Genomic DNA, 13292 nt, shown 5'->3' on the forward strand with positions numbered 1-13292 from the left:
CGGATTTGAAAAGCCTGTCTTGCGAGGTTGACGAACAACCCCCATCAAAAAAAAATTCGAAAGGACACCGAGTTGTATTTAATTATTTATTTAGACCGATAATTTGATAGCAAATCAATAGCTTAATTATATACTGTCACATATTTTCACTGTCACTTAATACTTACTCATGTTATTATGCACTTTATATGCAAATGTACGAATGAAGTTTTGGTCTTATAAGAAATCGCACTGGCACACTCATGCACACAGAGCATATGCAAATTGTTCGTTTCATATAAATATGTTTATAAGCATACACTCGCACTTTGACCACTTTTAGATCCGGCGTTAATAAATAAACTTAACAATTCTGGCTTTTTTTTAGTCTTCAATCTGCTGGGAATGTAGCATTTTTCTTCGAATTTTCGACGCAGCTTTCGACAAAACTGTCAAATTATTCTTTTGAAGAGTTGTTTTTGCTTTTGAGAAAACGTTCTTTTCCATTTTGGACATGTATTTTAAGTAATATTACACACAGGTATATAGAGTCAATAAACGCATTCGTGGGGAAATAAATCTAGTTCAACTGTAATAAGATAATAAAGCCATTATAGCCATGTGCGTCATGACCGGTCAAAGAAATAAACCAATAAAATCTCTCTAAGTATTTGAAAGTAACCAATCATAGAAGGGCCTCGCATTGCCGGCCTGCCCGCTATTGTGGCAAACTCCCTAAAATTTGCCTGCAGACCTGGTCAAAAAAGTTTGCTTCTATGGCAACGTGAGATCTGACCAATCACAAGTCTCAATTTCGTGGGAGAAAGCCCTGCAAACCGGTCATAACTCATAAAGACCGCTGTAACACTGCATCATGTTCGGAAACTTTGCTTTGCATCATAATGCGACAGAACAAAACCGAATTCTATAAACGAAATATCCCCACCGCATAGTTTGAGATAGTGATAATCTCAATAATACTATGCTGAATGATAGCTTTAGGAATTTTACGTACATCACATGAACGGTTTGATGTGGATGGATGTATGGATGGATGTATGGATGGTGTAACAAACAGATGTAGCTAATATATGAATGGCGTTATCATAAGTGTTCCATATTTTTGGTATTTATTCTTTTGAACCTTATCGATCGAGCCGTTGAACATGCATGTGATATGTTTTAGATCCCTATGTGCATATATTATATTAATGGCGAATATTTGTCTATAATAATCGTATCTGTCTGTCTGTTAGGGCCGTAACTATACCGCTTAGTTGGGGGGTGTATATGAATATTCATGTTTATCTATCGCAGAAACAATAGCGTACAAAAGAAATTAGTCGGGCATAATACGAATATATGAATATGCACACCCCCCCTCCCCCCAATTAGGTTCTAGCTACGGCCCTGCTGTCAGTTCCTGACAGAAGTTTATGAATTTTTCCTGTCTTGGTATGCACGAGAGCATTCAGAAACCTTGAAACTCGAACTTTAACTTTAACTTTAAGATTTGACTTGTAGACGGTTAAATTTCAGGTGCCTTAAAAGGTCGAATATCTTTTGAAATTTGAAACACAAATAAAGCGCTTGTAGTTTATTACTGTTCAAGCGAATTCACGTAACTTTGTGTCGCATAAGGTTGAGAACTGTTAAACGTTTTGGAGAAATTACTACAAGAGAAATTGCTAACGTATATTTTTAATTGTCATCAAAAAAGTAAAGGCATTTGCTTTCACTAAATTACTATTACTAATATTACAATGTACTAAAGTTCTTCAACACTACAGATCAATTTCTGAATCAGTCCAATCAATGAGTATATAAGCATAGGAAAAGGACAGTTGGAGGTGCGGAGATGCCTTCAACGAACCAGTATGTATCCCATTGCTTTGAGGTTTTTGGTTCCGTTGTCTGGTGTACATTGGGCAAGATTACCTGCTGTGTTGAGGGAAAGTGAAGAACCACACCAGCTTATTCCATACGAAGTACCGCCTTCACCTCCCAGACCCATGAATGAGTCAGGTGTCTTACAATCATTCTGCTCGTTTCCAGCAATGCCCAACCTAATTCTTGCGTGGTGGCCAGGTCTGAGGTTAACATTAAATCCCTCTCTGTTGCAATTACGCTGTAAAGATGATCCTTGGATTAGCTGTTTCCATTGAGAGCGGCCAACGTTAGTTTGACGATAATTATTGTCAGCGAACAGGTCATGCAAAGACGATGCTGGATGCGAGAAAGAAAGTGCTCTGAGTTGACCACCATATTTCATCGCGACACAAATTTCATTAAATGAAGTTTTCCAATATGTTGATCCTTTGAATTCCCGGTTGTCAAAACCTCCGTTTCTTCCATTGTCATTGTCATTGAAAGTGGTCTTGTTGGTCCAATAACTAGAACTGTATCTAAAAGTACTCTATAAAGAGATTGAAAGAAACTCGTACGGATATAATCACTAGAAATAAACCTCAAACAAGGCAACTCTTACCTGGCTTCCATCAATTTTCATCACCATTGTCCACCCACCACCAGAACAACCTGAGACTGGCGACATCTGACAGTAGACGTTCATCACTTGATTTGAACCAGCACTGATTTCGTAAACACCACTTGCAGTATTATTCCTTCAATACAAAAGATCGAATCTATTCAACTATTATCAATAATGCAAAACCTACGTTTATATACATAAAATGAAGTGCAAAATATACAAATTTACTGATTTACCAATGGAGTAATTTTTGAAAATGATAAGCAAAGGATAGCTACCATTTTGGTAGATGCTTCCCGAATTTCTAATTATCATAACACATACCTTTGACTATCCAGTATTTCTTTGCATGATTTAAATTCTGCAACACATTTAGAAATGGAAACAACAAGTGGAATTATACAATAAATAATTAAAAAAATACTTTAAAACAGGGATCTGAATTTTAACCCACATTAACATGTTTCCGGTTAAACTATTTCCATATCTTTTCAATTTTCGATAGCTATAGTTTCCGTGGAAGGTAATTCTGATCAAAACTAAGGAAAACTAAAGGTGCACGAGACTGCTCAGTGCATGGATGATATACACTGAATATTTTTTTTATTTTCATCAATTTTTCGCCGATTTTCTTAGCTATACTCTCCAAACGTGTGGAAAAGTTTAATCATTTTATGAAATTTCATTATTGGCGTTTCCAAAAGGTAGTCACATCTGAAATTGCATAGGACATTTCATTTAACAAGATTGAAGGCTAGGCCTGAACAAGATTGAACTCAAGCAACTACAGGAGCAAAAATTTGCAAGTTTTTCCAAACGTAAACTTGCCCGTTTTACCGAAATTCTCAACTGAGGTTGGTTCTTGGTTGAATCCGAGTTATTGTACCTTTGCATGTCAGCCTTTGAACATCTTAAAACGAGAGAAGACTATTATTAGGTATATTCTACAGGTGTTTATATGCGTTGATGGATTGCGCTATTTTCTGCGTGTCTGTAAATCCTATTATTATGGTTAGCAATCACCCATTACCTTTTTTGATCTTTGTAAGCTCATGGCTGATTTTTGTAATACAATTGTCGATGCTATTAAGACCATCTTCAATCTGTTTGCGTTTTAATTCATTCAGATATTGCTTTCCAAGAATGTCCTGCTAAAAAGAAAGCGCAACTGAAGATCCGATTGTGCATTTACTAAATTTAAAATAACTGATCTGTTATACTATTTTTGCAATTATAACAAATTACATCCCCACAAAACTCATTTGATCTTTTAATCCTCACAATATCAATATTGTACATATTAAACTTACAGCATGAAGCGTTGTGATAAGACAGAACACTGCAATTACTGCCACAAATCTCATGGTTGAGTGAACCTCTGGTATACTGTGTATAAAGCTTCCTTGTCTTCCTCAGCCTGACTCCAAATGACAAGACTTGCTTTTCACATCAACTTTTAAAGAGTTGTGCAACAACATGTGTTTTATTTCATAAATTGCATTGACGTAATGTTTTTGTGTTGCTTCGTAACAAACGTGACTTTTTCGAAAGCGCAGACATATGATTTCATTTCCCTGCTTTTTATTGTCGCGTTTTTTGTAGGTATATACGTACACGCACGTTTTACAAGTATCATTTAAATGATACTGATGAAATAAAATAATGAAAAGATGCATATGGTTGCATTCTATTGAAGATTTGGTGTTTTTTCTCTGGCATAAAATTACAGAAGTGCAGGAATGAAAAATTTTCAAGCATGAAGTTTTTAATTTCAAATGCAGGCTAGCTGCTTTCCACTTATAGGCGTTTTTTACCCACAGAAAATTTTAAATGCTTCATGACTTCAACGTTTTCATGATTATTTAACACATTCGTCAACAAATGCATATTAAAATTAATATATGCGGAAAACTAAGTTTTTTCTTTCGCTTTACTCACCTGGCTTTTCAAATATGACATTTATAATGATTTCGACTTTTGCGCGTGCGTATGAAAAACGCGGGGCGGAGGTGTTAAGGTGTTAAGTGGCAAGGTAAAATTCAATTTCATAATGGAATTTAAAATTCCAAGAACATCACAAAGATCAAGAAGGAAGTATACATTTATCATCGCTTCATTTAAATTTGACCTCCACGTGGGCTGTATTTCATGTTCAATATAGGAACCCCTTTGGACATGACGTCACATTAGGTTTTGCAAAAATTTTGGGGAAACTACAGAAATATTTACTAGTGTGAGAAACTTTGCTTCGTTAAGTTGTTAACTGCTTTTGACCGCTATATATAAACCTTCACCGCTCGCATAACGATTGTTTTTATAGCAAAGTGCAGAAACAGCTGGAGGACAACTTTTAATGATTATGACGTCAGTGCGATACGGGTCTGTAGTTCCTGTCTGTAGGTCTGTAATTAATTAAGGTTTTAATCCTGCATGCGATGATGAATTTCATCAAGGGGCGCAGTGAAAGCGTCTGAATTATAACTAATAACGATGTCTCCACACACTGCATTCACTCAATTGCTTTCGAATTAAACTCAGAAACTTCCTCATAAAAAATAGTTAATTAAGGTATTACAACATGTAATTTAAGATATAAGTAAATTTCTAAATTTTCATTTTGTACGTTAAATTTTATCTCTTGCACTATGCCTATGCCAAAACCTTGATCTGTAATTATTAATAATATTAATACGCCACCTTGGTTTTTAGCGCTTTACAAGCTCTTTGGGGTTTTTTAGCTGAGCACCATCCAAATATATATATACTATGTTAATTTTATATTTGGTAAATTAATAAACTTGTATGCAGATTCGTACGTACATAATATCTATGCGATCTTTAGATAGATGTACTATTTCATAATTGTCATTATGTGTTAGTTAACTTAAAGGAGCAATCGTTAAATTTGTGTTTTATGCCAAGGAATATGAAAGTTTTCTAGGTGAAACTATTAAAGTGCACCAAATGACGGCGCTGATAATGTTTTGAGCTTGTTCAATGATTAAGTCGTTCAACACAATACATTTGAGATGATTTTTAATTTAAGAATAATGTATTTTTTTAACTTCCTGTTTTATCGACTTACTGATAGGAAACTTAAAATAGAGTCATGCAGAGGGTTCTTTGCATGATTTTGCGCTACAACACCTGGGTTATGTCAATAGTGACACACCAAGATTGTTTAGAAAAAAGTATTTAGGGTTTTACAAAACTAAGAATGAATTGAATGAAAAGGGACCGGCGACATATATTATTAATTCTTAGGCATACATGATGCGTTATAAATGTATTCCCCTGAAATTGCAGTGAACTAGAGCCGGGTCCCGTATTTTCGCTTACTTATGCGATATTTTGAACTATATATATACTACAGGGCCTCTAGAGGGATCCATAATTCGGTATAATCGACCTTATACCAAAGTCGAATATACTATAATCGATATTTGTGACCTTGGTAATGTGAATTATTAATTTACAATAATGCACACCAAGGTCACAAATAGCGTATTAATTCCGGTGTAGTTGACCTTCACAACATTTTTAGCACGTCAGTATTTTTTATGGCTACCTTTCCACAGACCAATTAACCAGGTCGAGTATGCTATACATCGGTATCTTTAACAACAGTTTAGAATGAAAGCTTGTCTTATTTATTGCCAATTTCGTATATTTAAATTTTTGTGCTTGTGAATTTTTGACAGATGCATTCGCATCAGTCTGGATCCGCCCCTGCATGCTGTAAGCTGTATTTGGATTTACGATCTCATGTGACCGACCGAAGAAATGTCCGAAGAAATTATAGCACTGTGCACGAACGCGAAATCAGTATTTTGGCATTCATTGGCGATACATCATTCCGGATCTGTTTATATTAACGTTGCTTGAATTCTGAACGGAATCTCTTGCTTCAGGAAACGTTTTTCATCATCGTATTATATAGGCTCAATCTTGAAGTAAGAGATTATTTTTTAATTTTGCGTCTTGTATTGTGCATGATTATAACAGAAAGGTTTTGAAAAGTTCTACAAAAGACTAAATGCATGATTGCATGCATCGTGGACGTTCGACACATTTTCAAAACTGAGCGTTCTGACGCTAGACTGAACGCTATAACTGCATGCCCTCAGCAATATCATGTCACTCCCACCAAGTTGAACTGACGCTAAATTACGTGATTTGCTTTTCTTGAAAATTCATACAAAATTCAAAAATTCGTGTAATAAATGGCCTCTAATGTGTTTAAAGCTGCCATTTCTGTGATACTCTAGATTTTTAAGTATATATATATACGATGTACATTTGACCTTTGAGGTATTTAGAATGAAAAATAGAGTCAGCTTGTAAACAACGTGCATGTGGGCGCAATATCTGCACCGATGCCCAATTTTAAGCATTAGGGTGTCAGTTATTAATTTGGCCATCTGTTAAGTGATATTTTTGCGATCCTACATGATGTATCCCTCAATCCTCATGCATATAGATATTTTCAAATGCAGATATAAAATATAGAGTCAATGAATATGAATCAATAGAGTCAATAAAAAATACAGTCAATGGATGCATGGGATTGATAATGATCCAACAGATTGATAATGACGATACAACTGTGTTCCATCGGTGATTAATTGCTGCCGCAGCGAGGGAGCCTGGGGGTGCAACCTTGGGGGTGCAACCGTGCAAATTAAAATTTGGGGAGGGTTGAACATTTTTTTGAGGGGGGATGAATTTAGAAACGTACGTCGTTTTGTCTTTACTTATTTATATTAAAATGAATGGCTAAATTTCCTTTAAAATTACTTATAATATGTTTTAAATTTGATGACCTTCTTTAATATTACGAGAAAGAAGTCAATTTTCACAACCGAAGTAGGCAGAACAGTAGAGAACTTGGCTATGAAGCAAATACGACTTTAAGGATAATCAAATGAGTTTTATTGTCATGAAAAAAAATTACCATATATAGTTATATTACTATTGTATAATTTCTTGCGTGAAACGTTCTCTTCACTGAAGTTTTAACGAACCAAAATGTATCCCATTGCTTTGTGGTTCCTGTTTCCATTATCAGCAGCACACTGGGCCAAATTACCAGCAGTATTGAGAGAAACTGAGAACCTACACCAGGTAAATGGATACATACCGCCATCACCACCCAAGCCTATGAAAGAATCTGTTGTGGTGCAATCGTTTTCGTTGTTCGCAGTGTAACCTAACCTAACTCTTGCATACGGACTTATACCGACGTTAAATCCCTCTTTGTTGCAGTTACGCTGTAAAGATGATCCATGGATGAGCTGTTTCCATTGAGCACGGCCAAGGTGAGTCTGACGATACTTGCCGTCTGCGATCAGATGATACAAGGACGATGCTGGATGTGAGTAAGAGAAGGCTCTGAGTTGACCACTATATTTCATCGCGACACAAATTTCTTTGAATGAAGTTTTCCAATATGTTGATCCTTTGAATTCTCGGTTGTCAAAACCTCCGATTCTAAGATCGTCATTGTCATTGAAAGTTTCCTTGTTCGACCAATAACCGGAGCTGTATTTGAAAGTCCTCTATAAAGAGCCGGATTGAAAGAAACTCGTACGGGTGTAATCATTTGGAATACACGAAAAACAGACCAACTCTTACCTTGCTTCCATCAATTTTCATGACCATCGTCCATCCACCACCAGAACAACCTGAGACTGAGGACATCTAACAGTAGACGCTTTCCACTTTATTTGAATCAACACTGATTTCGTGAACACCACTTGCGGTATTATTCCTTCAATAAAAAAAAATCTGTTTAACTGTTATCACGCAAAACCTACGTTTATATTCATAGAATGAAGTGGAAAATATACGAATTTGCTTATTTAGCAATGGAGTAATTTTTCAAAATGATAAGCGAAGGTAGTAGCTACATGTTTCCACTTTTCGTAGACGCTTCCCGAATTTCCAATTATCGTAACACATACCTTTGACTCTCCAGTATTTCCTTACATGAATGAAATTCTGCAACACATTTATAAATGGAAACAACAAGTGGAATTATATAATAAATAATTTAAAAAAAACTTTAACTGATTCTATTTTCGTCTTTTCTTTCAAAATTTTCAATAACTATACGGTTTTATATGCAACACATGCAGGCGTTCCGTGAAAGGGTAATTCTGATCAAAATTTAGGAAAACTAAAAGTGCACTTGCCCGTTGGTAAACTTGCCCGTTTAGATAAATTCTCACCTGAGGATGCTTTATGGTTGATTTTCAGTTCGTTACCTTCGCTGCATGTCAGCCTTTGAACGTCTTTTAAAAAACGAAAGAAGAATATTATTAGGTGTATTCTACATGATGTTTACACGAGATTACTCAGTGTAATTTCATCACCTTTTTTGATTTTTATAATAGCATTGCTGATGCTTGTAAGATAATCTTCGATCTTTTTGCGTTCCTTTGCATCCATTCCAAAAATTTCCGTCTAAAAAGGACAGATATGATATGAATGGCACAACGAGAATTATCTCTGGGGAGATATTTGTGCATTTACTAAATTTAACATAACTGATTTGTTATACCATTTTTACAATTATAACTCGCAAATGAAATCCCTACAAAGCTCATTCGATCTTTCTCATAGTGTCATGTTCGTCTGTAGAATTGTGGTAAATAGTAAGTAAATTAAACAGGGGAAATAACGCGCGCAGAAATACGCACATTCAACCATGAGAAAGGAAACTGCCTGTCCCACACGCTAACGCGCAAACGGATGGAGGAATGCGGGCAGTGCAGTTAGAAAGTTCACGGCGTTGCGGAAAAAACATCCTCGACAGGACGTGCATAAATTGCGCAAAGGAAGTCGATGGTAAATAGAATTACATCTCCTAGTTTTAGTATAAATACAAGTAACACTATAAACCTTAGGGGATTGGTCATTGATGTTTGAGAGAGGGAGAGAGTGTGTTTTTCTTAGACCCGATTCACACTGGCTCCTAAGAATTGGGGATGCGTTGTATTACTTTCCGATAGACAAAGCATTTTGCGCACCAGCGACTTCAGACAAAAGGAATCCCAGATTCTTCGGACAAGTGTCAAACAGGGTTTGTCTTAAAGAGTATTGTGTTATCGACTACTGGCACTACGTATGTAAATATACCTGTACATAGGATTCGTACTAAACGATAAAAAATACAGTCTCAAGCTGCTGTGATATTAGTTGAATCTGGTGCCAGAAGCAGGGTAACCGTTGCATCGAAGCGAAGTTGCGCGACACACAATATCAGTAATGCACATATTATACTTACAACATGAAGCGTTGTGACGAGAAAGAACGCTGTAATTGCTGCCACAAATCTCATGGTTGAGTCAATCTTCGTCTGGTACTGTGTATAAAGCTTCCTTTCCTTGCCTAGTCTGACTCCAAATGGCAAGACTTGCTTTTCACATCAACATTTTAAAGGGTGGTGCAACAACATGTGTGCATTGACGTAATGTTTTTGCGTTGTTTCATAACAAACATGACCTCTTCGCAAGTGCAGATATGATTTCATTCTCCTGCAAGGCTTTCTTTGCCAAATGGCTGCTCTCCACTTAAATGCTTCCGAATTTTTATTATTACGCCTTGAGTCAACAAAACAACTAAGTTCTTTCGATTTATTCACCTAGCTTTTTCAAATATGACATATTTAAGGATATAGACTTTTACGCGTGCGTGTATGTGCGTATGAAAAACGCGACAATGGAAGGTGGGGGGTTGTTAAGGTGTTGAGTCGTATGGCAAAATTGAATTTCATAATGGAATTTAAAATTCCAGTAACGTCACAAAGATCAAGGACGAAATATACATTTATCATCGCTCCGTCTAAATTTAACCTCTATACGTAATCTAAAAAGAGCGAAATTTTTCGATCGAACGAAATAGTTTAGTTAAGAGTGGTGAGTTATTAGTCATGAGTTGTTAAGGTGTTGAGTAACATGGCAAAATTCCATTTCTTAATCGAATTTAAAATTCCAATAACGTCACAAAAATCAAGGACGAAACATACATTTATCATCGCTTCATCTAAATTTAACCTCCATACGTGATCTAAAGCGCTGTTCACATGGAGCAAGTCATTACCGGCTAGACGAGGTAAAAAGCGCATCAGATCAAAGGCTTAACCTGATTAGTTTCTCATTATCACGCCTAGCCGGGAACACTCGCCCTATATAAACAGGTCTTATCAATTATAGTCAATTATAATGAGACATATTAATGTTTTAAAATTTCAGACTTATATTTCCTGTCCCTCCAAACATGCATAAATGCTTTGCGGTTCGCGACAACACCCCGAGTACCCTTCTCGATTGGAAAATGGCTAATTGGACGGGTCCTTTATTACCCAGGCAACTTTACTACCCATTGCAACCGAAATAGGCAAATCAACAAGGGGGGGATATATCTCAAGTGATTTTTGAAATACTCCGTTGTAGCTTTAGACATTAGAATGTGTTTTAAGTTTGATGACCTTCTTTAATATTATGAGAAAGAAGTCGATTTTCACAACCGAAGTAGGCAGAACAGTAGAGAACTTGGCTATGAAGCAAATACGACTTTTAGGATAATCAAGTGAGTTTTATTGTCATGAAAAAAAATTACCATATAGTTATATTACTATTGTATAATATCTTGCGGGATTAAACGTTCTCTTGTGTCTCAACGAAACTGTTGTGTCCAGTAAACTGTTATGTCCAGTATTATAAATTGTTATGTCCAGTGAATTGTTATGTATATTCAATAAAACGGCCGTATATAAAAGGCAATATTATATCTCAACTGTAAATCATCCAATCAGAAAGTTGGATTTGTAGCACGTGATCAGTAAATTAATCATGGAGTTCCATCGACTTTTTTCACATTATGCTATAAAAGTCGAATACCCCGCTGCAGCGGGGTATTCGAGTTTGCGTGTACCACGCGTGGATGCCTCGCACACGACTCGAGGTTGTCAACAATTTCAAAATGGAGGCAAAAGAAGCCATTTCACCCAGCTTTTGCGCTGCCTACACGTTGTTTCGATATAATATATAATTTATAGACCTTCCGCTCGGGGAATTCGACGAAATATTACCCCATTCGGGAAAATATATCCTTCGGGCGAAGCCCTCGGGATATATCTTCCCTTGGGGGTAATATTTCGTCGAATTCCCCTCGCTCCAGGTCTATAAATGATAATTGTACAAATTTCTCGACTAATCTCACATTTCGGCAAAAATTGCTAGAATTTTTGTAAATTTAAAGAAAATTAAAATTCTAAAGTAACCTAATGACTTGCATTGACTTACATATGGAAATACTCGATGATTGTCGGCAGATCACGTCATAGTCATGATGTAATTACGATGATCTTTCTGACGGTGTAATTCGTTATTTCAAAAGATCTGGAGAAATGCTGGAAAAATCAGCGGGTGTATCTACGAAACATTAGATTCAGACTTTAAACAAGTTATTTGCATAAACCGTCTTCATCGGGCGATTGCAGTGAAAATTGAAAGAACCGAGGTAGCGTTTGAAAAAAATAACATTAACATTTCATTAGTATTCACCCCTCCCCCTATAGTTGTCGCCATGTTGGAAAAAATTTTCTCCAATTTTAGAAGCTCTGATTTGGCGAAATCTTGCCGGAAAAAATGCTCTAATTTGTCTGGGGCCGGTTGTATGAAAACCGGATAGCGCTACTCACCAGATAGTGATTTTTTCAACCGTTCTAAAGGGCTGAAAAGCAATGAAATGTCAGCTTTGGAACCAACAATTATTAAAGAAGATCCTCGATTTAGGAATTCTAAGATTTAATCAAAGTTATATAAAAACAGGCGCTTTTAAAGCGATTGAAAAAAAACACTATTCGGTGGATAGCGCTATCTGGCTCTCATATAAACGGCCGGGTTGTTTATGTTAAACTTGACTGATTTAAGAACGCCCTAATTTAAAAGCAAAACAAATAAACAAACTTTGTTTTAATGATATAAATCGTAAGTAAACAACAAAAGCTAGGTGGTTACATGATTTAAAAACTGATTTTTACCTAGTTCTAACAGTTCTACTTTTTCCAACGAATCTATCTTCAAAAATTCTTTGGTATGAAATGTAGAATATATTTTGAAAGATAATGATCTATTTCCGAATAGATCGAATTTGGACTGAGTTAATCAGCGAATCAATATGTATCCTATCGCTTTGAGGTTCTTGGTTTCGTTGTCTGATGAACACTGGACATTATTACCTGCAGCGTTGATAGAGTTTGTGACTTGATGGCAATACGGATGCAGACGAACACCTCCCAGACCCAGGAATGAGTCAGGTGAATCACAGTCGTTCTGCTCGTTTCCAACGATGCCCAGCCTAACTCTTGCATGCCATTTTTACCGATATTAACATTAAATCCCTCTCTGTTGCAATTACGCTGTAAAGATGATCCTTGGATGAGCTGTTTCCATTTTGAGCGGCTAACATGCGTTTGACGATACCTGCCGTCAGCGATCAGATCATACAAGGACGATGCTGGATACGAGAAAGAGAACTAGAGAAGGCTCTGAGTCGACCACCATGTTTCATCGCGACACAAATTTATTTGAATGAAGTTTTCCAATATGTTGATCCTTTATATAGTCGGTTGTCAAAACCTCCGTTTCTTCCACAGGAGCAGTCATAGTAAGTGTTCTTGTTCGACCAATTACCAGAGCTGTATCTGAAAGTGCTCTAAGAATAGATACGAATTAAAATGATCCTACAGCCTTCCCTTAAGCCTATGGTAGTATAAGCTGTATGACACCGCATAATGCAGGGTTATTCTTACCTG

General features: G+C 36.3%; 2 protein-coding genes and 1 pseudogene across 4 annotated transcripts; 1 reads left to right on the forward strand and 2 right to left on the reverse strand.

Moving 5' to 3' along the window:
- Positions 1-13292, forward strand: part of LOC114540396 — a 72633-nt pseudogene that overhangs the window by 35254 nt on the left and 24087 nt on the right.
- Positions 1732-3867, reverse strand: LOC114540394 (uncharacterized skeletal organic matrix protein 5-like). Of its 2 annotated transcripts, none has more exons than XM_028560585.1 (6): positions 3781-3867; positions 3501-3618; positions 3357-3380; positions 2795-2831; positions 2468-2603; positions 1732-2395 (listed from the first exon to the last, which is right to left on the reverse strand). In XM_028560585.1, the coding sequence occupies exons 1-6, from the start codon at positions 3832-3834 to the stop codon at positions 1844-1846; spliced, it is 921 nt and encodes a 306-aa protein (XP_028416386.1). In that variant the 5' UTR covers positions 3835-3867; the 3' UTR covers positions 1732-1843. The 2 variants fall into 2 exon arrangements, with proteins under 2 accessions (XP_028416386.1, XP_028416385.1); XM_028560584.1 differs by having other exon boundaries at positions 3501-3621.
- LOC114540398 (uncharacterized skeletal organic matrix protein 5-like) lies at positions 7390-10061 on the reverse strand. 2 transcript variants are annotated; one of them, XM_028560590.1, is made up of 6 exons: positions 9759-10061; positions 8845-8935; positions 8701-8763; positions 8434-8470; positions 8105-8240; positions 7390-8028 (listed from the first exon to the last, which is right to left on the reverse strand). In XM_028560590.1, the coding sequence occupies exons 1-5, from the start codon at positions 9810-9812 to the stop codon at positions 8171-8173; spliced, it is 315 nt and encodes a 104-aa protein (XP_028416391.1). In that variant the 5' UTR covers positions 9813-10061; the 3' UTR covers positions 7390-8028; positions 8105-8170. The 2 variants fall into 2 exon arrangements, with proteins under 2 accessions (XP_028416391.1, XP_028416390.1); XM_028560589.1 differs by lacking the exons at positions 8434-8470; positions 8701-8763; positions 8845-8935; positions 9759-10061 and having other exon boundaries at positions 7393-8028; positions 8105-8418.

Source organism: Dendronephthya gigantea, unplaced genomic scaffold, assembly GCF_004324835.1.
Source record: "Dendronephthya gigantea isolate DGI-Jeju-01 unplaced genomic scaffold, DenGig_1.0 000233F, whole genome shotgun sequence".
Taxonomy (NCBI): domain Eukaryota; kingdom Metazoa; phylum Cnidaria; class Anthozoa; order Malacalcyonacea; family Nephtheidae; genus Dendronephthya; species Dendronephthya gigantea.

What these genes read in the sequence shown, in the direction of transcription:
- LOC114540394 (XM_028560584.1), bottom strand. Translation starts at nt 3,834, where the DNA reads ATGAGATTTGTGGCAGTAATTGCAGTGTTCTGTCTTATCACAACGCTT. An exon ending in GCTTACAAAGATCAAAAAAG is followed by an intron (nt 3,381 to 3,500) that starts GTAATGGGTGAT and finishes TCTCGTTTTAAG; the next exon opens with ATGTTCAAAGGCTGACATGC. An exon ending in TGAAAATTGATGGAAGCCAG is followed by an intron (nt 2,396 to 2,467) that starts GTAAGAGTTGCC and finishes ATCTCTTTATAG; the next exon opens with AGTACTTTTAGATACAGTTC.
- LOC114540398 (XM_028560589.1), bottom strand. Translation starts at nt 8,170, where the DNA reads ATGTCCTCAGTCTCAGGTTGTTCTGGTGGTGGATGGACGATGGTCATG. An exon ending in TGAAAATTGATGGAAGCAAG is followed by an intron (nt 8,029 to 8,104) that starts GTAAGAGTTGGT and finishes GGCTCTTTATAG; the next exon opens with AGGACTTTCAAATACAGCTC.